This window comes from Oncorhynchus kisutch, linkage group LG11 (genome assembly GCF_002021735.2).
Source record: "Oncorhynchus kisutch isolate 150728-3 linkage group LG11, Okis_V2, whole genome shotgun sequence".
In the NCBI taxonomy this organism is placed as follows: Eukaryota; Metazoa; Chordata; class Actinopteri; order Salmoniformes; family Salmonidae; genus Oncorhynchus; species Oncorhynchus kisutch.
The window spans coordinates 39417915-39444266 of record NC_034184.2 but is presented as its reverse complement, the minus strand read 5'-3'; the positions used below and the strand labels follow the sequence as shown (position 1 = coordinate 39444266).

The 26352-nt window shown below is 43.1% G+C and overlaps 1 protein-coding gene across 2 annotated transcripts; it reads right to left on the bottom strand.

Moving 5' to 3' along the window:
• Positions 1-5399: 5399 nt before the first annotated feature.
• LOC109899100 (rap1 GTPase-GDP dissociation stimulator 1-like) lies at positions 5400-21101 on the bottom strand. 2 transcript variants are annotated; one of them, XM_031835751.1, is made up of 14 exons: positions 20757-21101; positions 18679-18783; positions 16871-16993; positions 15462-15587; positions 15092-15220; positions 14764-14889; positions 14476-14619; positions 11148-11279; positions 10786-10920; positions 10453-10578; positions 8262-8401; positions 8005-8131; positions 7108-7236; positions 5400-7014 (listed from the first exon to the last, which is right to left on the bottom strand). In XM_031835751.1, the coding sequence occupies exons 1-14, from the start codon at positions 20767-20769 to the stop codon at positions 6887-6889; spliced, it is 1683 nt and encodes a 560-aa protein (XP_031691611.1). In that variant the 5' UTR covers positions 20770-21101; the 3' UTR covers positions 5400-6886. The 2 variants fall into 2 exon arrangements, with proteins under 2 accessions (XP_031691611.1, XP_031691612.1); XM_031835752.1 differs by lacking the exon at positions 16871-16993 and having other exon boundaries at positions 20757-21082.
• Positions 21102-26352: the final 5251 nt, after the last annotated feature.

The following is a 26352-nucleotide window of genomic DNA, read 5'->3' as shown; positions in this document are numbered from 1 at the left end:
TCTACATCTGCATATTCAGTTTCACACTCAGGCTCACACCTTGACCTAGAATGCATCCCAAGCCAATTTGTTTCTCCTATTCTGGCTTCACAGTTCACAGTCCCTGATAGAAGAATCTGCCTAGTATGCATAATTATCATCTGATGGCTTTCTATGAATTATGCAAACCACTGTTTCATTTTGAAACCCAGGAGAACATTATGAGCTGAAATAAAGGAACTCATATCAAATCTGGAACAAAATATTATAATGTAAGACACAGTTTGCAGAATCTACAAAGTGTGACTCCTCATCAACCATATATACTGGATGTGTTGTTATTGGGTTGCTTAGTCACACTTTATCCACACCCTTCACATTGACAGTAGAAGTTTTTAAAGCTTTGGGATCATTAGCTATCAGATGCCATAGCCTGTAATCCACAGAGGTCAAAGGGCGAGGGTCAACCACCACCAATTGAAATGAAGATTAAGGCGATGGAGCTACAGTGCCTTTAGAAAGTATTCATACCTCTTGACTTATTTCACATTTTGTTGTAAATGGATTAAGGGCTTGTAAGTAAGCATTTCAAGGTAAGATCTAACCTGTTGTATTTGGTGCATGTGACACATAACATTTGATTTAATTTACAGTATTTATTTATTTTATTTATGAGGTTGAGTGATGCCCAGTGATGTGCACAGAAAGCTCTCTTCAGGTCATTACACTGTCTCTCAGCAGCATCAGTTAACATTTGGAAAATGTTAACATGGACATTTTCTATTCTAAGGTACTATGACTGGATTGATGTGGGCAACGTGACAGATAAGGTTCATGGGAAATGCACCTTGAAGACTGAAGTACTTGGAAAGAAAATACGTTTGTGGCCCGCAAGGCTGTTCACATCCTGATCAAACCTACAGATAAAACAACAACTCTCTTTGTTATTCGCAGTGTGATTTCCTGTCTTATCCCTTACCCAACAACATCCTCAAACCCTCTACTCTGTACAAAAGCAATGTGGGGTGTATTGTGTAAACATGAGACCCACTTAACAGAGACCAAGGACAAACCCTATCACTTGAGACCTGTGTCACCTTGGAAACTAGTTATTGCCCTCCCAGTCATGTCAGAGGAGAGTGGAACTAAGGGATTCCTATCTATGCATCAAGATCTGCAAGACCTGCTTCCCACAGGAATGCTGAGAGGCCGGATGGTGGCTATTATAGGGGGCTTAGCAAGCAGAAATCTACAGAAGGTCAAACAAAAGATGCTTGTATGTGATCCCTCATCTCCTGTGGTATATAAAAATGCTGGGTTATCATCTTTGTCCGCCATGTACAGGTGTAGGATCGTAATTTGACAAGTATTATCGCAGCAAAATAATCCTGCAGCAACAGGATTTGAACATTTAGTCTATTCACACTTTTCCGCAGATGTAATGTTGCTTGATCGTGGTTAGGCAATTAGCTGGCCAAAATTAGGCTACATGAAAGTGCAGTACTGTTAATAATACCATGTGTTAGTGCAGGTTTTTAGTGAATTTATGTCAATCCTGTGGCGGAGGGAACATTCTCAGAGACAGCATAATAATCTAATTAAGATCCCACATCTGTATACTGTCTGTCTGTTATACAGTGCCTTCAGAAAGTATTCACATAGCTTGACTTTTTCCACATTGTGTTGTGTTACAGCCTGAATTTAAAATTAATTAAACTTCTATTTTTTGTCACTGGCCTACACACAATACCGCATAATGTCAATAAGTCAATAAGTAGTCAACCTATTTGTTATGGCAAGCCTAAATAAGTTCAGCAGTAAGACTTTGCTTAAAAAGTCATATAATAATTTGAATGGACTCATTCTGTGTGCAATAATAGTGTTTTTAGTTACTATCTTGTCTCTGTACCCTACACATACAATTATCTGTATGGTCCCTTTGTCGACCAGTGAATTTCAAACAGAGATTCAACCAAAAAGACCAAGGAGGTTTTCCTATGCCTCGCAAAGAAGGGCATTTATTGGTAGATGGGTGAAAAATGTCAAAGCAGACATTGAATATCCCTTTAAGCATGTTGAAGTTATTAACTACACTTTGGACGGTGTAGTAATACACCTAGTAACTAGAAAGATACAGGTGTCCTTCCTAACTTAGTTGCCAGAGAGAAAGAAAACCACTCAGGGATTTCCCCGTGAGGTCAATGGTGACTTTAAAACAGTTACAGAGTTTAATGGCTGTGATAGGAGAAAACTGAGGATGGATCAACAACATTGTAGTTACTCCACAATCATTTAAATTTAACTAGGCAAGTCAGTTAAGAACAAATTCTTATTTACAATGACAGCCTAGGAACAGTGGGTTAACTGCCTTGTTTGTTCTGGGGCAGAACAACAGATTTTTCCCTTGTCAGCTCAGGGATTTGGTCTCACAACCTTTCAGTTACTGCCCCAATGCTCTAACCACTAGGCTCCCTGCCGTCTGTAGGTGACCAAATACTTATTTTCCACCATAATTTGCAAATAAATTAATTAGTTGAAGTGTACCTATGATGAAAATTACAGACCTCTCTCATCTTTTTAAGTGGGAGAACTTGCACAATTGGTGGCTGACTAAATACTTTTTTGCACCACTGTATAACAAAATGTGTATCCTGTTTGCAGCATGGCACTAAAGTAATACTGCATAAAATGTGGCAAAACAATTCCCTTTTTGTCCTGAATACAAAGTGTTATGTTTGGGGCAAATCCAATGCAAAACATTACTGAGTACCACTCTCCCTATTTTCAGGCATAGTGGTTTCTGTATCATGTTATGGGCATGCTTGTAATTGTTAAGGACTGGGGAGTTTTTCAGGATAAAAAATGTATGGAATGGAGCTAAGGAGAGGCAAAATTCTATAGGAAAACCTGATTAAGTCTGCTTTCCACCAGACACACCTTTCAGCAGGTCAGTAACTTAAAACACAAATCTGCACTGAAGTTGCTTACCAAGAAGACAGTGAATGTTCGGGAATGGCCGAGTTACAGTTTTGACTAAAATCTACTTGAAAATCTATGGAAATATCTGAAAATGGTTGTCTAGCAGTGATCAACAACCAATTTGACAGAGCTTGAAGAATTTAGAAAATGACAATGGGAAAATGTTGCACAATCCAGGTGTAGAAAGCACTTAGAGACTTACCCAGAAAGACTCACAGCTGTAATTACTGCCAAAAGGTGATTCTAACATGTATTGACTTAGGGGTGTGAATACTTACAGTAAATGAGATATTTCTGTATTTAATTTTCAATACATTTGCAAAAATGTCTAGAAATATGTTTTCACTTGAGTGTGTGGACAGGTGTCTTTTATACAGGTAACGAGTTCAAACAGGTGCAGTTAATACAGGTAATGAGTGGAGAACAGGAGAAAAGAAAGAAAAACTAACAGGTATGTGAGAGCCGGAATTCTTACTGGTAGGTGATCAAATACTTATGTCATGCAATAAAATGCAAATTAATTACTTAAAAATCATACAATGTGATTTTCTGGATTTTTGATTTAGACTCCGTCTCTCACAGTTGAAGTGTACCTATGATAAAAATGACAGACCTCTACATGCTTTGTAAGTAGGGAAACCTGCAAAATCGGCAGTGTATCAAATACTTGTTCTCCCCACTGTAGTTCAAAGCTTCTGCTCTTTTTTTAGAAGCTGTGGGGAATGCTGTATCTGGTCTATACATGGCATGTAGGTTTCGCAAACTGGGATTTCGGGGAGGGGAATGGGCAGGGTATATGCAAATGAAATACTGTACTATTTATAATAGTTAAAAAAGTGTAGTGTTTTATAGAACTGTGTTTTTATTGCAGACATTACTTTAGTATTTAGTACAGTGTTTCTGTGTGAATAATAATGTAGTATTCACTATAATAATCAACAGTATTCTACAACATTCTATAGTGAAGTACTACACACCATACTACAGTGTGTAGTGTTGTATTCTACAGTATACTACGGTTTACTACAGAGTTCTGTCGTATTCTATAGTAAACTGTAGTAGTTTTTCATGTGTGCTTCCTGTCTGTCTAGTGCTCACAGTCTCTGGGGAATGCTCTGCTAGAGTACAAAGAAGATGTAAGAGTCCGTGACATACGAATGACATTCAAATGTCACACGACTTGTACGCTTCCATAGACAACTTGGTGATACACAGATCTAACATGGATGGCTCTTACAGATGTCTATTTCTAGTGGTATGTGGTCCTAAATGTTTATCCCACACAGATGACTCGGTACATACTGCAACAGAAATGGAAGCCACTGACATGACGGTCACGCTCCAGGTTCTAATTCCAATGTTGCGAGATGTGCAGTGCGACTCCAATAAAGACAACCTGGTATACAACCATGTTGGTTATAGAGGTGGTTATCTGATTAGCTCGGGGTGCAGAACTTGGGGCAGGTTGGCAGCAGTGTTAATGACACACTCAGGACTCAGCTGTGCTCTGCCTGGTGTGAGACACATGCATATACACACACACACACACGTGCGCACGCACACGCACACACACACACACACACACACAAGAACACTGTCTGGGCCCGTGGCCCAGTATCCCACTCTCCTGCGGAGATCACCCATATGTTGGCCACTGTGCAATCTGTGAAAATCTGTGGCTACCCAATGATACACGTACAAGCATGTACTCACACACATAGATTACACTCGAAAACACACACACACACACACACACACACACACACACACACACACACACACACACACACACACACACACACACACACACACACACACACACACACACACACACACACACACACACACACACACACACAGAGAGAGAGAGAGTACTGTAAGTGTGCACATACTGAGACTCTTTTCAATAAGGAGCCCTGGAGAAGCATCTAATGTACCCTAAAACTATGTTGCCACCTAGTGGTTAGAATGGTTGTCTTCCTTTCTAATGTGCTACATTGTTGTTTCCTTCTACAGGCGGGACATACAAGGGCTTTTTACACAGTATTTATGGTGTAAAGCACAGTACAGGCCTTTAAAACCTAACTAAAACATGACCTCTCCTGTAACCACGGAGGCTTTACCGCAACTCATTCTCCTCACAGGGAAAGAGCCTAAGGGAGTCTGTGTGAAACAATGTGTTAATCAGTGTTTCGAGTACGTTAGCAGAGTGAGAAGAGCAGCCATCATGTTCAGAAAATGACAAGTAGACAGCAGACCCAGTATTGAATTGTAGGGGGAAAAAAGACCAGCATCCCTCCTCCAGTTTTTTTCCACCTGTCCTATGTTTTCAGATCAGTGCAGACGAAGGAAAGGAGACAATGACAGGAAGTCTTTTAGAGAACTGAAACACACCCACAGTCATTCATATATACTCCAATGAACAGAAAAGAGTCACAGGCCATGGCCATTCATATTTTTATTTTATTTCCAGTTGTTTCTGTAAGCCACCCTTTTTAAAACATCAAAATAGTTATATTTCAAAGATAAATTCAATAACAACAACTCAGCTCCCATTGAGTAGCCTATTAGGTACTATTAAGGGCAGACAGAGGGACGGAGGGCTGTTTTCAGTTGATATTCACGATGTAAATGCTTTTGAAATAGCCAGCCAGTCTCCGTTGGGCTCTAGACACCTTAACAAATTGGTCTTAAAAGGAGTTGGATGAATCAGCGGAGCTCTGAGTGCAACATTAAAGCTCCCTTCATCACGAGCCCTTTGCTGCCCCAGCATTCACACAACATATTGATCTCTTTTCATCAGAATGTTGGAGCTGGCACCCAGTGGGAAAGCTGCCTGACACTCTCACAGCTCTGTAATGATTACCCTGCCCAGTGCCCACCCACCCGGGCTCTTAGATAACTAGGACTGAGCTAGATGTGTCAGTGGGATTTTTTTGGTGGGGGGGGGATAAATGTCTGGAGATCTTCCCTCTGACAACATGAGATAAAAACCTCTTAGGTCGACAGTTACTGTTATCTTCCTGGTACCTGGATGACAATCAAATAATACTTTGGAATAAACGCCAAACGCCTCACACAATTGTTAATCAGATTAGATTTCTTACTTCCTCGCGCACAGTTTTAACAATTAGAATGTACTTTGGTAAAAGATCATGATTGAGATATTGACTTTGAATGCTTTTCTTGTCCTGTACACTGTAGATATTGCCAAGAGAATCTCACTATACGAGATCCACAGAGAAGAGACAGGCATGGTCATATTCTTGGAACTTTTACATCCATTTACATTGGTCAATACAGAGCATATATAGAACATCACATTGATAAACAGTGTCAGATGTTAGTTTTATGTTTTCCATTGAGGGTTAACACATTAGATGCTATGAATAGTAGCCATCGTTAACTCTATGGCGCATACATACGCAAACATTTCCTTTGACAATATACACTGATCCCTACAGGAAATCTACATAGTGTACATTCAACTGATTGGTGTACTGATTAGAATAGCTATTTCACACATACAGTAAACACTCTTTCTACAGATGGTCATGATGAGTGAACCGGGGATGTTGTGATTCGTGTGCTTTTTACATGGGTTGGCTCATTCAGCTTGTGCTTCGAACATCGGCAATCACCTTGTTACCTCTCTGTCAGATTGGGTTGGTCAGTCCTTGTATATCTCTGTCCAACTGTGTTCTCCATAGGCCAGGTGAATGAAAACCCAGCTTTGGAAGACTGTCAATATGTCTTTTCAAACCTTCCACCTCTTTTCCCCTTTCAGAGCGAGGGATGGGTTGTTCTCTGGTGAAGTGCTGTTGATGGGTAGGATGGTGTGGTCACGGTAGTAGGGGTGATTGTGGTGGCACGTGGTGCGTAGAGTCTATGATCACATTGGCCAGGGCAGTGGTCCGGTCAGGACAGTCTAGTTCGTTTCAGAGAGCATGGCCAGCACTGTGTCGGCCTGTGTGGCTAGCTTGGTGCTGGAGTGACCAGAGAGCTTGGTTAGCGTCTCCTTCAGGTTTAGAGATTCCATTTCTTCCTTCATCATGCCTGAGAGAGTGAGAAAGAAGTAGAGAGAGGACATGCGTATATATGTGTGTGTGTGTGTGTGTGTGTGTCTGTGTGTGTGTGTGTGGTACCTACTGGAGTTGGCCAGGCTACAGATGAGGCCTAGGGCGCTGAACTTGACCTCCACTGCCCCCACTGGATCTTCCAGCATCTTCTGCAGTGTAGGCAAGAGCTCTGCCTCCTGGAAGGATTCCTGCATGGAGTCTGGAGAACAGCAGGACACACACGCACACACACACACACACAAAGAGGGGGAATTAGTATAAACTAGAATAAGCTTACAGTAATTCGCCATTGTAAAATATGAGCTGATATTATTACATTAGCAGTATATTATTACATACTGATATAATATATACTGACATTATTACAAATATACACTTAGTATACCAAACTTTAGGAACACCTTCCTAATATTGCTCTCAGAACACCTCCCTTTTTCCCTCAGAACAGCCTCAATTCGTCGGGGCATGGACTCGACAAGGTTGTGTCAAGTTGGCTGAGTGTATTTTGGGTGGGGGACCATTCTTGATACACACAGGAAACTGTTGATCGTGAAAAACCCTGCAGCGGTGCAGTTCTTGACACAAACCGGTGCACCTGGCACTTACTACCATACCCCGTTCAAAGGCACTTAAATCTTCTGTCTTGCCCATTCACCCTCTGAATGGCACATATACACAATCCATGTCTCAATTGTCTCAAGGCTTAAAAATCCTTCTTTAACCTGTCTCCTCCCCTTCATCTACACTGATTGAAGTGGATTTTTACAAGTGACATCAATAAGGGATCATAGTTTTCACCTGGATTCACCTGGTCAGTCTATGTCTTCATGTTTTGTATACTCAGTGTATTCGTTTTGGTTACTGTCAGTAAACCTGTATCTAGTTATATTATGCTAGTCCAAACGGTAGGTTTAGATGTATTGGTCTTTCCCTCTGAATGCTCTCAAAGGATAGAAAAATCCCTCACCAATGTCAATGGCAGATGCAATCGCCAGGGCAACCAGGGCTTCATTCTGCATGATGACGTGTTCACTGGTTGCCATAGAGATGAGGTGACGCACCCCATCTGCTTTGGTTACAGCGTTGATGACTTCCTGTCAAAGTCAGGAGGGAGAGAATCAGCCTCTAGAAGAGATGGGGATTACGTACTGTATGTATGGTGTGTGTGCGTGCGTGTGTGTGTGGGTATGTGTGTGTGTGCACGCGCATGTGTGGGTGTCTCACCGGAGCACGACTGTGTCTAATAAGGGCAGCCAGGAGGCGGTTTGCCTCTCCCCTGACCCCTGCATGGTCTCTTGCCTCACACCACTCCATGACCCTCGCCAAGAGAACCTCATCTTTGCCCAGCACCGTAGCTGCCTCCTCTGACAGAGGTTGAAAGGAAGGAGCGGAGGAAGAGAGAGTCGGAGATAGAGAGCGGGTGTGAGAGATTGAGATAAGGGAGAGAGTAGAGATGAGAGAAATATGTTGGGTAGAAAGGGATGATTGAAAGAGAGGGATATAGAGGAGAGAGACAAAAAAAGAGAAGGCAGGAAAATAAAGAACAGAAAGGATCAGAGAGGGTGAGGACATTAGAAAGTGTCAAGGGAAAGGGGATTGCAGAAGTTGGAAAGAGAACCACAGAGACGGGCAAAGAAACAGAGAGTCAAGATTGAGGTGGGCTAGTGAGTAAAGAGAGCAGGAGTGAGAAAGCAGACTCAAGAGTGGTGACTCCCTTTAGACTAGTGTATTACCTCAGTAGACTCCAGTAATCAAGGGGAGCCAAAGTACCCTGCAATTTACCGTGACAGGTCATAGCAGTGCCTGTGGCGGCTTGGCATTTACTCTATTGTTTGGCTCTGAGACCTCCCACAGACAGTGTAAATAGGCTGTGATTCCAACAGTGCCGTTGGACATAGTATAACATTGCAACATCTAATGGAGCTGAATTAACTATCAATTACAGGTGGTTGGTTGTGGGAACAACAGCCCTGTTTCACACATTTATCACAACTAAAATGACTCCCACCACATACAGTTGCAGCCAAGTGTATTTGCACGCTTGCACTTTTCTTACAATTCCCTACTTGTTCAAAAAATACTTTGAAATTGAAAAAGGTCTGTCCTTGAGGTTTGATAATGCTGTGTGGTTGCTTTGCTGCCTCTGGCACTAGGGGACTTGAATGTGTGCAAGACATCATGAAATCAGCAGATTACAAAGGTGTCTTGGAGTGCAGCGTTCAACCCAGTGTCCAAAAACTGTGTCTCTTGAGGGTTGTGGGTCTTCCAGCAGGAGAAGAATCCCAAAACACACGTAAAAAAAAAACACCCAGATATGGTTGAAGAAGAAACGTTGCACAGTTCTGGAGTGGCCAACGATGAATCCAGATTTGAATCCCATCGAAAATCTATGGAGAGATCTGAAAACAGTTGGTGGAAGGTACACCTCAAACTTTAAAGAATTGGAGTGGTTGAAGAGTAGGACAATGGCTACAAGAAGTGTTTGTCTGCAGTTATCTTGGCCAAAGGCTGTGCAACCAAGTACTAGCTCCGGGTGCCAATTATTTTGTCAATGCCATTTGTTTCTATTTTCGTAATTAAAATTGTAAAAGGAACCGGGCTACATATAGGTTTTTTTTGTTTAATTTTAGCATCGTACTTTCAGAAAATGTCCATAACATATATCATTGTACCATCTAAATCACTGTAAAATATATTTTCACTAACAAAAAATAGTGTTTTTACAGCCGTTTGAAGCTGGTGGACCAAAACCTCTGTTTGAAGCTGATGGACCAAGACAGAAAGGTCCATCAGCTTCAAATAGCTGTAAAAACAAAAATTTTGTTATTGAAAATAGACGGTACAATGACTCCCTAAACTATTGTTTTCTCACATAAACTGAAGAATTTTACAGCCAGGAAATGAGTGCGAGTTCCACTAGATAAACCAGCCAGAAAGAACAGTTTTCCCAGTTTATCAACAGATGCCACTCGGGCGGGAAAAATCAATAGGCAAATATCACAGCCAATCACAACACTGGCAGGTAAATAATACTCTGAAACATTATCATTCCACTGTTAGTGCCAGATATATTATCAACATTTTCTGAAATTAAAATGCAAAGATTTTGCAAATCATTTGTGTAGCACCTTTAAGTTTCCCGAAAATAAATTGGTTGTGCAATGTTGAAAATATTATAACAATGTGTGGAGACCAAAAGTATTTTTCCTCAAATTTCTACATATTTTAAAAGAAATAGGGATTTTTTAAAAGAAAAGTGCAAGGGTCCCAATATGTTTGGCTGCTACCGTATAATTACCTCTATACCGGCTAAATGCATCATGCCTTTATGATTTTAGCTTAATCAGATACAGTATAACCCACACATCTACACTGAGCACACACCCCTCCTCCACCATACACCTTTTCCAGTCACCTTGGCCATCCACCATCATGCGCAGGGTGCCCAGCAGTTTGAACTGCACTGGGGGCATGTCAGAGCGCAGCAAGGTCCTGATTCTCTCTGTCACCCCGTCCTTCAGCATCCTCACCTTATTAGTGGCTGAAACACCAGGGAGAAGAGGGATCAAAGGTCAGAGCTGACAGTCCTGAGAAGAGCTTACAAGAGAATACCATTAGTGATTCATTTCATGGTGTCAGTTTGTAATTCAGTGGTGGGGTCAGTGTGTGTGTGTGTGTGTGTGTGCGTGTGTGTGTGTGTGTGTGCGCACATGCATGTGTGTATGTGGTTATCCATCCTAATATGCACCTGGGATGGCCAGGTTTCTGAGAGCGCTCAGTCCGGCATGCTGGACGGACACATCGCCTTCGTCCACATGCTGCTCTAGCAGGGTCAGGATATGAGGAACCACCCCCAACTCCAACATCTTCACACAGTTACTGTCTGAGAAGGTTGAGAGAGGAAGGGCGATAGAGAGAGGGTAGAGAAGAGACAGTAATTGATGAGAAGAGACAGTGAAAAGATACAGAGAGAGAAAGAGGTGATAAGGTAATCAAATATGAAGATAGGCAGGGGCTTAGAACATCAGAGACGGGGGAGAATCCATTCTCATGTCAAAACCAAATCAGACAATGCAGATAAGTCAATCTGAAGGCATTTTGCCATCTTACCGTTCCTGGCAAAATTGGCAATGGCCAGGGCTCCAGACAGCTGCAGCTGAGTGTTGGAGGACTGCAGCCAGGAGAGCACGTCCTGGTACACCACCCCTGTGCCCTCGCCGAAACACTTCTGCATGGACTCATCTAATGCACCAAAACACAGCACACAGGGAAAGGCAGCACATCAGACTCATCAACCACCAACTATACATTTTTGTGATCAATATTTCATTTATAATTTCATTTTTTATTTATTTCACCTTTATTTAACCAGGTAGGCTAGTTGTGAACAAGATCTCATTTACAACTGCGACCTGGTCAAGATAAAGCAAAGCAGTGCGACACAAACAACAACACAGAGTTACACATGGAATAAACAAACATACAGTCAATAACACAATAGAAAAAAAGTCTATGTACAGCGTGTGCAAATGAAGTAAGTTAAGGGAGGTAAGGCAATAAATAGGCCATGGTGGCGAAATAATTACAATTTAGCAATTTAAACACTGGAGTGAAAGATGTGCAGACGATGAACGTGCAAGTCAAATGGCAAATGTACCTACGGGGGAAAGATGGCCAGCCACTCAGGAGGATGATTTTTTACTAAAGTGGAGATAGAGGCCGTGCTAACCAAGATTGATGCAGGCCATTTCGGAGTGAAGTGCATGAGTGAAGTGCAACATCGACCTATACGCTGATTCGGTGAGTGAGTTTACAAAGAAGTACATTGGAGATGTTGTACCCACTGTGACTATTAAAACCTTCCCTAACCAGAAACCGTGGATGAATGGCTGTATTCGCGCAAAACTGAAAGCGCGAACCATGGAAAGAGGTCTGGGAATATGTCTGAATATCAACAGTGTAGTTATTCCCTCCGCAAGCAAAATGCTGGTACACGGACAAGGTGGAGTCGCAGCAGGGTCTACAGGAAATCTCAGACTACAAAAAGAAAATCAGCCACGTCACGGACACTGACGTCACACTTCCAGACAAACTAAACACCTTCTTTGCCCGCTTTGAGGATAATACAGTGCCACCGTCGCTGCTCGCTGTGTTAACCCTCAAAAGGCTGCTGGCCCAGTCAGCATCCCTAGCTGCGTCCTCAGAGCATGCGCAGACCAGCTGGCTGGTGTGTTTACGGACATATTCAATCACCCCCTATCCCAGTCTGTTGTCCCCACATGCTTCAAGATGGCTACCATTGTTCCTGTACCCAAGAAGGCAAAAATAACTGAACTAAATGACTATCGCCCTGAGGCACTCACTTCTGTCATCATGAAGTGCTTTGAGAGGCTAGTCAAGGCTCATATCACCTACACCTTACCGGCCAACCTAGACGCACTTCAGTTTGCATACCGCCCCAACAGGTCCACAGACGACGCAATCGCCATCACACTGCACACTGGCCTATCCCATCTGGACAAAAATAATATACCTATGTAAGAATGCTGTTCATTGACTACAGCTCAGCATTCAACACCATAATACCCTCCAAGCTCATCATCAAGCTGGAGGCCCTGGGTCTCAACCCCGCCCTGTGCAATTGGGTCCTGGACTTTCTGACGGGCCGCCCCCAGGTGGTGAAGGTAGGAAACAACATCTCCACTTTGCTGACCCTCAACACTGGGGCCCCACAAGGGTGTGTTCTCAGCCCTCTCCTATACTCCCTGTTCACCCATGACTGTGTGGCCATGCACGCCTCCAACTCAATCATCAAGTTTGCAGACGACACAACAGTAGTGGGCTTGATTACCAGCAACGACGAGACAGCCTACAGGGAGGAGGTGAGTGCACTCGGAGTGTGGTCAGGAAATCAACCTCTCACTCAACGACAACAAAACAAAGGAGATGATTGTGGACATCAGCAAACAGCAGAGGGAGCATCCCCCTATCCACATCGACGAGACAGCAGTGGAGAAGGTGGAAAGTTTTAAGTTCTTATGAGTACACATCACAGACAAAAACAGCTTCTATCTCAAGGCCTTCATACCGCTAAACAGCAATCACTAACTCAGAGAGGCTGCTGCCTACATTGAGACCCAATCACTGGCCACATTAATAAATTGATCACTAGTCACTTTAAACAATGTCACTTTAAATAATGCCACTTTAATAATGTTTACATCTCTTACATTACTCATATCACATGTACAGTACAGTATTTTATACCATCTATTGCACCTTGCCTATGCCGCTCGGGCCATCGCTCTGGCTGGCCTCCTTCAACCACTCCCTGTTCCTCATTGCCCCTGGTCCCATATGGCAACCCCACTGTGATAGATAGGTTTTACAAAACTGCACATTTCATTCCCCTTCCCAAGTTACCCTCAGCCAAGGAGACAGCCCAGTTTATGGTGCAGCATGTCTTCCCGGATCCATAGACTTCCGGGTCGACATTGTCTCCGATCGGAGTCCTAAGTTCTCGTCCAGGTTCTGGAAGGCATTCTGCACCCTCATTGGGTCATCGGCCAGCTTGTCCTCCGGGTTTTATCCTCAGTCCAACGGCCAATCGGAGCGAGCCAATCAGGACCTGTAGACTACTCTTCGCTGCCTTGTCTCTGTCAACCCCACCACCTGGAGTACACCAGCAACTCCCTTCCCTGCTCGGCCACTGGACTCTCGCCCTTCGAGCATTCCTTGGGTTACCAGCCCGTGCTCTTCCCTGAGAAAGAGGAAGAGGTCAGCTGTCGCGTACCTGGAATAAAGCCTGGTCCACACTTCTTAAGACCACCTCTAGGTATCGGCGACAGGAGGATCGCCACCGGACCCCATCTCACCTCTATCGGCCCAGACAGAGGGTATGGCTGTCCTCCAGTAATTGCCCCTACGGGTGGAGTCTGGAAAACTTTTCCCTCTGCTGTTTGTCTTCTATTGCTCCGTACCCTCTGTATACATCCCACTTTCCATGGGTCTAGGATTAAACCATTGTCTCACAGCCCTTTGTCTCCTGTTTCCAGTTCGTCTTGTCTCATCTTGTCTCTTAAATGTCCCCAGCATGTTTTCCGTGTGTTACCTTCTCTCTTGTTCTTGCTTATTAGTCTTCCCGGTTCTGACCTTTCTGCCTGCCCTGACCCTGAGCCTGCCTGCCGCTATGTCCCTTTTAGACTCTGCTTTGGACTACGAACCTCTGCCTGCCCTTTTGTCAAGAAAAATATTTTGAGAACCGAACCATCCACCTCCTGTGTCTGCATCTGAGTCATATTCTGAGTCGTGAGAGATGTGAGCTGATAGACAGTGAAATGGTGTGTGTGTGTGAGTGAGGCATGGACACAGAGGGTTAGGTTGAAGGGGATGATAGTAAAGGGTTTCTGGTGCCTCCAGGTCAGGTTGAGTTCCTTACCTCCCAGCAGGAGAGACACGATGAGGTTGGAGCCGATCTTGATGCTGCAGAGATCATGGGGGTCAGAGCCACCCTGTAGACCTCGAATCATCTCAGACAGAGCCTTAGGCACCCCCGACTCCACAAACTGCAGCTTTAGCACGTCTGACAACAGCAGCACAGGAGGGGTGTGTTAGTCTGAGCACACATTCATTCAACCCTTCATGTGAAAACCATAAACCCCATACAGCCTATTTCATCTCGCGTGTCTCTGTATAAATTATATTTCAGGCCCTTGTCCAGACTCACCACTCTCTCCCAGGGATCCCAGAACCTCCAGTATGATGTGTCTTCTCTCTGCGTCAGGAGCCCGTTTCAGCTGGGCTGTCAGCACCTCTGCCACGCCCACCTCTACCAGCGCCTCCCGCGCCGTGTCTGCAGGGATCAGAGGCCAAACGTTTTTGTCTAAACCTTTATCTAACCAGGTCTTTCAGTTATGAAACAATTATCATTCACAGATAAGATGTGAGGAACACAATATCAACTGGTTCAAGTCAATATACAGTGTAAAGTCTCCAAAACAAATGAGACATTCCTCGTCTCTGTGACCCTCTAAAGTTCCTCTGGTGGTCCTCACCCATGTCGGCCAGGTTACAGAGGGCCAGCAGACACACGTTGACCAGTGGGTCATTCTCTGGATACTCCCTCATGATGGCCACCAGCCTGGGGATCACCCCACTCTGCACCAGCTGATCCTGCTGGGCCGCTGAGAGAGGGAGGAGGAGAGAGAATAGAGGGAAAGAGAAAGAAGGAGGGAAAGTCTAATGGATTGAGACTGAGATAAATAGACATAGAGAGGTGGAGGCACACACATCCACACACACAAAATCCACCAGGACAAGCATTGCGTGCTAAGATTACAGAATTAATTGAATTAATAGGGTAAAATTCATCCTGTCACTGCAGGTAAAGCCAGGCCCCGGCCTGCTAGAGTCAGTCTCACTCACTGTTGTCGAAGCAGATGCGTCCGATGGCTCTTCCAGTGTGGAGCAGCAGTTCCTCATCTGCACTGTTCAGCAGGGGCACCAGAACCTTCACTAGCCCTGCCTCAATGCACGTGTCCCTCACGGCCGCTTTAACACAGGGACAGAATTTCATCAACCTCTGATTCTACCCACAGTGGGCCTATGGCATTGGACTGGATCTTGGCAGATGTAAATGAAAAGTACTCAAGGCACTGTCAGTGAGTGATAACCAAAACCACCCCCCCATTTTTGGTTTAGGGGGTGGTTAGTACTGAATGCAAATAACTGAGTGGCAGAGGTGCTTTAAGCATAGCACAGAATAATGCATAGAATAAATAACAATGTATAGTGAAAGAAGGACAGGGCACATCAGTAACAGATATTATGCATCGATCCAGTAACATCTACATAAAGTTAGAATGTGTCAACATCAAATGTGTCAACATCCATAGCAAAATCAACTTATTTTGTTTTAATCAGTGAGTCTTTCTAACACAGTATGAGTCAGAGTAGTAGTGATTAAGGCCTTGGTTCTCTGCATTAAACTCAGATTGCAGGCTGGTCTCAGACCAGACACCGATAAAAATCGGTGACACTAAAATTTGTATGATATGTTACGTTTGGTATGGTTACATAAAACAGAAGGTTACTTAAGGCAAAAACTAAAGTAGTGTTGTTGGTCAGGGTGAGTGTACAACGCAAACGTCTAGCAACCCAAAGGTTGCGTCTTCTAATCTCATCACGGACAACTTCAGCATTTTAGCTACTTAGCATGTTAGCTAAGCCTAACCTTAACCCTTTAATCTAACTCCCAACTCTAACCGTAACCCTAACCTTAACCCTAACCCCTAACATTAGCGTTAGCCACCTAGCCACCTAGCTAATGTTAGCCACAACAAATTGGAATTTGTAACATATCATACGTATTGCAAATTCATAACTATTGTACAAATTACAATTTGTATCATATCATATGAATTGTAATTCGTAACATATCATACAAAATGGATGATGGACATCAACAAATTAATGCATACCATACCAAACCTAACATACAGTATCATACTATCAGGGTAGCCTAGTGGTTAGAGTAGCCTAGTGGCAGGGTAGCCTAGTGGTTAGAGTGTTGGACTAATAACCAAAAGGTTGCAAGTTCATATCCCTGAGCTGACAAGGTACAAATCTGTTGTTCTGCCCCTGAACAGGCAGTTAACCCACTGTTCCTAGGCTGTCATTGAAAATAAGAAATTGTTCTTAACTGCCTTATCTAGTTAAATAAATACTAATTTAGGTTTTCTGGATTCTCCAGAAAGTCCAGGTTGCAGATTGGTATTCATGCCCCATACCCACTGTCCCTTTGTCTACAGTAGTAGGGTGGCATCTAATCTCACCTTCCCTGGCCATTTCTGCCACCACCAGTGCCACCTGTTTGGTGAGGAGACTCTTCTTCCTGAGGGACTGGGCCAGGATGGGAATGATACCACTGGAGGCAATCTCCACTGCGGCACCCTTCTCTGGGGACAGATAACACATACTTATATGGCAACTACCCCTGGGTATGGATATAGAATAGAATAGAATGGAATATAATATAATATATTACCATTGGCTCCATAGTAACATAAATATCTTTATTGACCTATAGACAACTTGCTAATTGTCAACCAGAAATGAGTTCTGACACAAAACTCTTGCTAATGTACTGTAAGTGTCACAGCAGTAGATATAATTCCATTTCCTGTCAATCTTCTCTGTGTTGAGATTGATCAGGATCACTGGGTGCAGAGGTTGTCTTTGGCCATCCTCTTTCTACACCTGTTTCTGATTAACAGTGACTCTAACCCCTCTGTAATGAGACCAGAGAGAGAAACTAAAATAGAATCCTCCTCTGTTGAGCTTGGGAGGCAGATTCATTGTCATTAAAGCAGCAACGTGCAATAGACACAGAGGAAGACCTGATATTAGCATTTCCCCTTTCAAAGAATGACACAACAGCCAAGGAGGCAGGTCAGGTTGTCAGGCTACGCTGCGCTGCTATGGTAACGTCCCCTTGCCCGTTTTTGAGGGGAACCAAATTTAGCTGCCAGTGCACAGTGCAACTTCAGATAAACTGGATATTTGCTGGAGCAGAGAGAGAGAGAGAGCTGGAGAATAACCTGAACTGTCCCTATCACACTTCCTTCCGTTCATTCTCCCCCCCCCCCCCCCCCCCCCCCATGACATAGTAAATGTACATACGGGACACTCAAGTTAGTATGATATGTTACGTTTGGTATGGTTACATAAGACCAAAGGTTACTTAAGGCAAAACTAAAGTAGGGTGGTTGGTCGGGGTGGATGGGTAGGCGTATAATGCAAACGTCTATCAACCCAAAGGTTGTGTGTTCGAATCTCACCACAGACAACTTTAGCATTTTAGCTAATTATCAACTTTGCATTTACTTTCTACTTTTTCAGCTACTTTGCAACTAATTAGCATGTTAACAAACCCTTCCACTAATCCTAAACTTACACTTTAATCTAACGTTAACCCTAACCCCTAGCTAACGTTTGCCACCTGGCTAACGTTAGTTACAACAAATTGAAATTCATAACATATACATTTAGTAAATTCTTAACCTAGTGTACACATTTTTATTCATTACATATTGTACGAATTGCAATTCGTAACATATCATACGAATTGTAATTTATAACACATTATAGGAAATTGATGATGGATGTCCACAAATTAATACATGCCACACGAAACGTAACATATCATACGAAATGGAGTGTCCTGGATTTATGTTTACTATCTTAAGTCTACCCCTGAGTCCAGGTTGGATACAGAGGAGAAACAGCAGAGGTGTTCTGAACACTCCTGCAACACTCTCACATTGAAGCAGTCTTTTAAAAGCTGGAGATTTGGGCTAAGACCACGACAGGCATCCAAAATCTGAAAAAAAGATCAACTTTGCGCCTCAACCCAGTAACTCAAAAAAGGGGAGAAGGACAGATTCCAAAACAACCTGATGAATAACGTTGAGATAATTTAAGCTGAGACGATAGATCCACATTGCTACTATAGTTTCTAGAAGCTATGGCCTTGCTTGCCATGGCCAAAGCAATGCCATAAAAGCTGACTGATGGGAATAGGCAAGAGTGAGATTGATGAATCAGAGGTCAGTGTCTACTGCAAATGTGTGTGTAGACTCACTCTTCTCTAGTAGTACAGCCAGCAGGGTGTCCAGATGAGGCTTCAGCTCCTGCTCTACCAACTCCGTGCTCACACTGATGGCATTCAGTGCCTCAGTCAGGGAGTCTGCAACATATACAGACACAACACACACATACACACACACACACACACATGCACCAAGCGCACACACACCCTCACAAGCACACACACACAACAAGCACACACACACAAGCACACACACACACACACACACACACACACACACACACACACACACACACACACACACACACACACACACACACACACACACACACACACACACACACACACACACACACACACACACACAGGAAGAGAGACACATCATGTATTAGTTATATCCTCCTGCAGAACAACTACCTTGCTCACATAAACAACAAAATATTCCTGTACAAATAATACATGCTGGTAACCGTACACCCTGATGCTGTATAAACATCAACACTGCAACTCCTCATGAACCTTCAGGATCTTCCAATCTCATAGTGGCTTACCAATGCACATACATGTCAAATGTATTGCACTTGTTAATGTTGGTGCAATTAATCTCAGCCAAACACATTGGCACATAGAGTATAGGACCAGAGTGATATGAATATATGAATACATAGGCAAAGAGGTCAAGTTGCATCATGGATTATACATCAGAGACAGCGAAGGGCTGGCAACGGTATCCCCCATGCCAGAGGCTAGGAGTAGAAGGGAGAGAAGTGGGGAATGTGTGTGCGTACATTATTTCCGCAACATGCCTCTGTCCCCTCCAGCTAGCAAATATCGGACTGCTTGGTGCGTGACGCTGTCTTGTCACATCCCACACTTTTCTGCTTGATGATGTTGTTGTGACAGGGGACACTGTGCGTGTGTGAGTGCATGAGTGTTTGGGGGGCGGTCTCCCCGTTCAGGCTCTCCATTGGTCTCCCTCCATACAGACAAATGAAAGAGTTATCATACAGTATATACATTATATACATATATATAAAAATTATATATATATATAAATTATATATATAAATTACTTTACAACTTCATTGAACCTATCTGAAAATAAAGCGATATGAACAAAAAAGAGCAGAGAACCCTTGACTTGAGCGCAGAGAGTAAGAGAGAGTAAAGCAGAGCTTAGTCAATGTGTGGGTGTGACAGTTAGCTGTCCTCTGTGCTGTGTCGTCAACACATACTTTCCAAGCAGAGCCACAGACAGAGAGTAATCACCTTGGCTAATCCCTGGTAAGCAGTGGGAAAATAGAACCTACAGTAGGGGGCTATCAGGGTTAGATATAGGCCCGGAACGATACCAGAATCGCAATACTCGTCATTATCGTGGCAAGGAAACTAAACTTATTTCGTAAAACAGTCCCATTTATTTAATTGCCAAGCTAGAGCACACAATATTTTACATACAGCAGGTTTTTAAAGGACCAAAAGACTTTGGTCTGCTTCGTGTTTTTATTTTTGCCATGGAAAAAACATGACGATACTGGTATCGTTACAGCGATACCTAGTAAATACACAGAGTCAAGTACCACACAGATCCCAATTTCACAGTTTCCGTTTGTCATTCATAGTGTGTGTGCATGAGTGCGTGTGTGCATATGTGTGAGAGTCTAGAGAAATGCTGCGTACAGCAGAGTGTTAATCTGTTCCACTGATATAGATATAGGCCCCCCCCCATGGTCCATATTACCACTGACATACCACAAATGAGGTGCTTCCTTTAGGTATCTCCAGCCCTCCCATCTCTCTCTCTCTCTTTCTGCCCTCCTCTCCCTGTCTTCCAGGGTTGCTTCAGAGACATCCCGCTGTGCCCTGTCTCTGTCCCACAATGTTTACCTGGGCCTGTAATGTCAGCCCATATTACTATGACCTTTAAACACAAGACAGGGAACTAAAATAGACAGGCTGATTGTGTCTTGGAATCTGAGCTACATCCTTGTTGATTCCCACTGTACTGTACATCCCCTGCTCCAAATATTGGCAATGCCTCCACTGCTATACTCACTCATTGGCATGCACACGCTGTAACGGAGGTTTTCAGAAAGGGTTTTTCTACTCACCCACGTCGGCCATGGCTGCAGGTCGGCAGGCGCTCACTACTGTCTCCCTGGGATTTTATCCCGGCTCTCTGGCTTCCTTCCTCTGCCGATACTGTATGTGTGTGTATGTATGTATGTATGTGTGTGTGTGTGTGTGAGTGTGTGTGTGTGTTTGACTCAGTAATGAGAGAGCAGCAGCCCTGCTTCAGGCCAGGCGTGCCCTGTCTTCAGTCACTGCGCTTGCGTTCTCTCTCCCACTCCCTCTCTCCCTCTCTGTCTTTATTTCCCTCTGTCTCACACACAGTAGACACTGTCTCTCTTCTCTGTACCACTCACTCCCTGCCTCTGTTTTTTAATTCTCTCTTGTCTTTCTCCTTCTAGTTCTCTCTCACACAATCCCTCCCCCACCCCGCCCTTCTGTCTCTCTTTCTCTCTCTTTCTCTCTCTCTTTCGCTCTCTTTCGCTCTCTCTCTTTCGCTCTCTCTCTTTCGCTCTCTCTCTCTCTCTCTCTCTCTCTCTCTCTCTCTCTCTCACTCCCTTCCATGCTCTCTCTATCTCCCTCCAGCCCTCCTTCTCGCTCCCTTTCTAATACGCTCTAAATCCTAAATCTCTCCAAAGCTCATCAGTCGACTATTAGCTCCTAGGAGACACTGAGACTGAAATACAAGAAGCCACAACAATGACGCAAAAACGGATTCCCTTTACTGGTCCAGCCTCCATGTAAACCTTTAAAGAGGAACAATAACAACAAATAAAAAATGATTGCTAAATAAAGGTCATAATGCAATATAAACTACAACACAGAGGCTACTGTGATAGGACTATCACTAGTGTACGACATCATCTTATTACCTCTTATTACATCATATTTCCTTCCTATCAATAAGACTTACTGGGCCAACAGAGCGTGAGACCTTCATTTCATAAGAAGTAGCTAAATGAAGCCACACCGGCGACACGTAATGGAAAGTATTACAAATCCAGATAGAACCTATTACTGTAGTGGTGCCAGGAAATTCTGGGGCAGATTAAGAGGCTCTGTGAGCGAGTTGATCAATACTGGTAGATCACAAACCTCTATGTGGGCAGTGTTAACACCAAATTGATACCATGAATAATTTCATTACCATGTCCATGGTTGTGTATAGAAGTCACCAACAGAGGACGTTAAAGAGAAGTCCAGCTTAGAGCCACATGGATAGTTCCATTTCTGCTGCCTTGGTTTTGAACAGCAGGTGGCAGTTTAAGACAGCTCATTAAAACTAGAGTTTCTTCCCCCAAGGTTGGTGATTCAATTTTGTTTCTTCAACTTACATCCTTGTGCTGCCAATTCATCACCATCTGGAAATGCAGATACCGGTCAGACAATGGAACGTAATTAATTCAGCCCTTTTATCACTATTCGTGACAGTTACGCTACCTACTGAAAAACTGTCATGCAAAAATGACAATGCCATTGTCCAAAGCTTTAGTGTTGTGTTTGATCCCTCCACTCAATACTAATAATGTGGACAAAATATCAAGGCCTATTCTTTGTATATGAGTCATGTCCCACTCGGGATGAAGAGGACTAAGTAAGTCTGTAAATAGTTGCCCTCTTATTGGCTTTCAAAATGGCTATCTGCTTCTAACCACATGAACAAAATCCATCATGACCTAACAAGACATGTTATCACAGGACAATCATAGGAGAAGCACGGAGAATGTAAGGAAACCCAAGTCTCTCTGACCAGCTTGGCCTCAAAGACGGTTGCTCCGACACAATTTAACAGGGATTTCCCCCCCAGACAAGTCAGCCTAATGTATCAGAGGGTCTGAATAGGCCCCAGAAGGTCATGTTAGCTGGGTTCCTGACCACTGAGGGACTATTTAGCCTCATAGTGTCCGACCTATGGTAAGGCTTCAGAGTTATTAGAGAGATAGATCTTACTCAGTGATACGTCCATCCCAGACTCAGTTAAAGTGAATTATATGGCTAAGTGCATCGTTGTATGTTAAATGCTCCATACATACACAGGGAATCATATTTAGTTAGACTGACGCAACAAAACCATTCACTTTTATTCACAGCATGAGGAGTGTTTTCTTTGAGTGCACCTGCCACAGAGATAACACGTAACCAAATGACCTACCAATCTGATTGGAGTTACAGTTCAGATAACTGTTTAATGGACAGAGCAAGTTTAAGATCAGCCTCTATGGTATGTTAAGAGAAGACTCCAGGAGCACTTCTGAAGTGCATCAGCTCTCACGGCGGAGAAGCACGGATTCGTATTCACACAGGTTCCTTCCTCATGTCATGCCTTATAACAGAGACATTATTCACACTAATGCACAAGAGCATAAGGGCAGCTTTGTGATTCATTGTGCCTTTCCGGATTATGTCAAAATCAATGCATCAGGCATTCTCTAAATTCCCTTATGTAAATGTCTGTGAAGTAGGGCTGTAGTTCATGTTGTAGTTCTTGCATCAGAGAACCACATCTGGTCCAGACTGAATGAATCTATTTCACAGCCTTTACGTATGGTATGTGACAATGATAGTGGATGCTGTAGTGCTGTCAGCAGTGCCCTCCCTCCCTCCCTCCCTCCCTCCCTCCCTCCCTCCCTCCCTCCCTCCCTCCCTCCCTCCCTCCCTCCCTCCCTCCCTCCCTCCACCTGCCACATGAATACAGTTGTGAGGGAAGGAAGGTAATTTCTGGGAGAGGTGCTGTTGTCTTCCCCAGACAGCCTTCATTAGCTAATGGCCTTGTCCACAACTAATCAATTCAGTCTCCCAGACATCCATCTTCAAACCTAGACAGTACGCAGTCACATTCTGTGCTCTCTTTTTTTCATTCTCTCCCACCCTCCTTCCTTCCTTCCCTCCCTCCCTGTTTCTCTGTTTTCTCCTCATTCCATCCCTCCCACCCACTCAGAAACCCTGTTTTGTTTCTGTCTGTCTTTTACCCTCAGCAGTGACATTGGAGATACTGTACGTGCTCATGCATTTCCCTGTTCAACTGGCCAAGGGGCCTGTCATGACGCAGTGTGATTTTACTACAGTCTCCTCAAAATAACTACCAACTAAATGATAACATTTATTCAAATAAAAACTATTATCTGTGGAGTCGTATAGGACATAAGAGGGCCATTCAAGTAAAATGTTTGGCAATCTAATAAGTACCCTAAAGGTTTCAAAATGGATAAGTTTATCTGTGGGTGTGGGGTTCTTCTCTCTCGCTCTCTCTCTCTCTCTCTCTCTCGCTCTTTCTCTCTCTCTCTCTCTCTCTCTCTCTCGCTCTTTCTCTCTGACAGCTGGGGCGGTGGACCAAGGCTCTATGGGGGGGGTCAGGGATGTTACCCCCTGTGCCAGCTGAGACAGCTCCCAGACCTTACGCCCTCATCAAATATTGAACAGCACGAACACACAGGGATCCCCTCCATCCCCTGGAGAGTACCCACGTCATGCAAATCATTTGAAGCATAATGACGACCCTACAGTACACTCACAACTGCATATTTAAAGACTATATGGAGGGAGACGCGCACCCCTTGACCTGGGGCAAAAATACAAAATGAAAGATCCAGAGTGAAGATACACCGCACACATCTAGACACACATGTGCTCTCTCACTTTTCTTAATTTGCTCTCATGTGGAGTGTAGAGATTTTACAGTGCCAGAGGCTCTTAGATAACTACTTCAAGCTCACTTTTATAGATGCCGCCACTGTGTGTTGTTTTGCCAGATGAAGCTGTAAACTGATCAATCAGAGAGATTTGACACATACTGATGAATTCCTCAAAGCCATCCTGGACCATTATGCCAAAACTCTCAAAGCCTGAGATATCTACGCTCAGACTCAAATCCCAAAGCTCTCATATGGCTTATAATAACACACATGATCCTGTTTTGATTTTCCTTGAAAAAAAAGCTTGCTACAATGTGGAAAAACATCAATTTCTGCAGTAGTTCTGTGAATCTGTTTGCCTGGTATGGTCCCATGAGCTAAACATCTACCCTGTACAGTGTTACAGTAAGTATTCAACTGTAAAACAAAGACACAACTTGTATAGGTGCAAAAAATGACTTTGGACAAAAATAGACGTAATTTTGGAAAGGTTATTTTATTGTGGATTTTCTGTGACCCATCATTGCCCCTTGCAAATGACTTTTAAATCTCTGACAGTGCACTGCCCCCTTCCTCTTGGCCTGCTTAAACTCTGATCCTCAAATCCTTAAGCGTCATGAATCCTACCCAAGGAGAATCCATGAATTCACTCCTCTCTCCTTCATGATAATTCATTTCATGCTGGTTTCCTGCTTCTTCACTCTCCCCCACCTCTCCACTTACATCCAATATTCCATACCTCCTCACTATTTAGAGTGTAAAACCCGCCCACTCTGACACAGGCAAAGGAGGTGAGGGCAATCTCTTGAGGCATGAATTCTCATTAACTGTGCAGCACAGTAACAATTTAAATGAATAGGGGGTTTCTTTCGTCTACATGTGTAGAACATCTCTCATTATAAGTATACGAACATCCTGAAGGAGAAAGAACAGCAGAGGAAGGTAGAGGGACTCATAGTTCAATATATTAATCAGACTTGCATTAAACCATCTGTATCATTGGAGCTGGAACATTGTCAATTAGATTATAACACCCTAGATTCATTCAAATCCTGTGCGTCAATCGAATTAACATAATAAAACAATCTGTCGGTTTAAGAGATGCATTTGGAAAGTATTCAGACCCCTTGACTTTTCCCACATCGTGTTACATAACAGCGTTATTCTAAAATGGATTAAATGACGTTTTTTCCTCATCCATCTACACAAAACACCCCATAATGACGAAGGGAAAACAGGTTTTTAGAAATGTTTGCAAATGTATTAAAATAAAAAATAAGTATTCAGAGTGTTGTTACTATGATCTATTATTATTATCAAGATTTTAGCTTTTATATTTAGTATTTTTATTTAAAAAAAATATATATAAATGTTATGTTTATTTATATATATATATTTATATTTTGTATCTCACTTGGTCTCTCTTCTTTCTTTCTTTCTTTCTTTCTTTATTTTCAATCACTCGGAAGGACAGTATGGCAAAGAACGTTGTGGCATCTTTCATGTCCAAATAATTTCAAAGTGTCTGAAACTGATTGTGTAGCTCATTAAAGTTACTTGGCCATATGGCTAGTGTTGACAACAGCTATTAAATACTGAGAAGATAACAGGTGAAACTGTGGATTAGACTATGATGCATTTTCAGTGACACCTAAGCACATTTTTGTTGGGGGCCCCATCTCACAGGCAAAACAGTTTGGTGGCCCTCCTGAAAAATATACATTTAAAAAAAAAATGCATTTCCTGAAATTTTACACATTTTGCCATAAGGCGTAGAGAAAATGATTCCGTTTTAAAGCAAGATCGCGGGGGTATTCAACGAGCTGGCACACATTTTAATGCTATATTTATAGTTACATAAACCCTAACCCTACCTACTTTGATCGAATCAACATTATGGTTTACATTTTCAACATTAAAATAGATTAGGCTAATGTCAATCTTGACCAACATCAATTACATCCCTCCCTACCTCATACCCATTATAGTTGGCTTGGTTATAGGC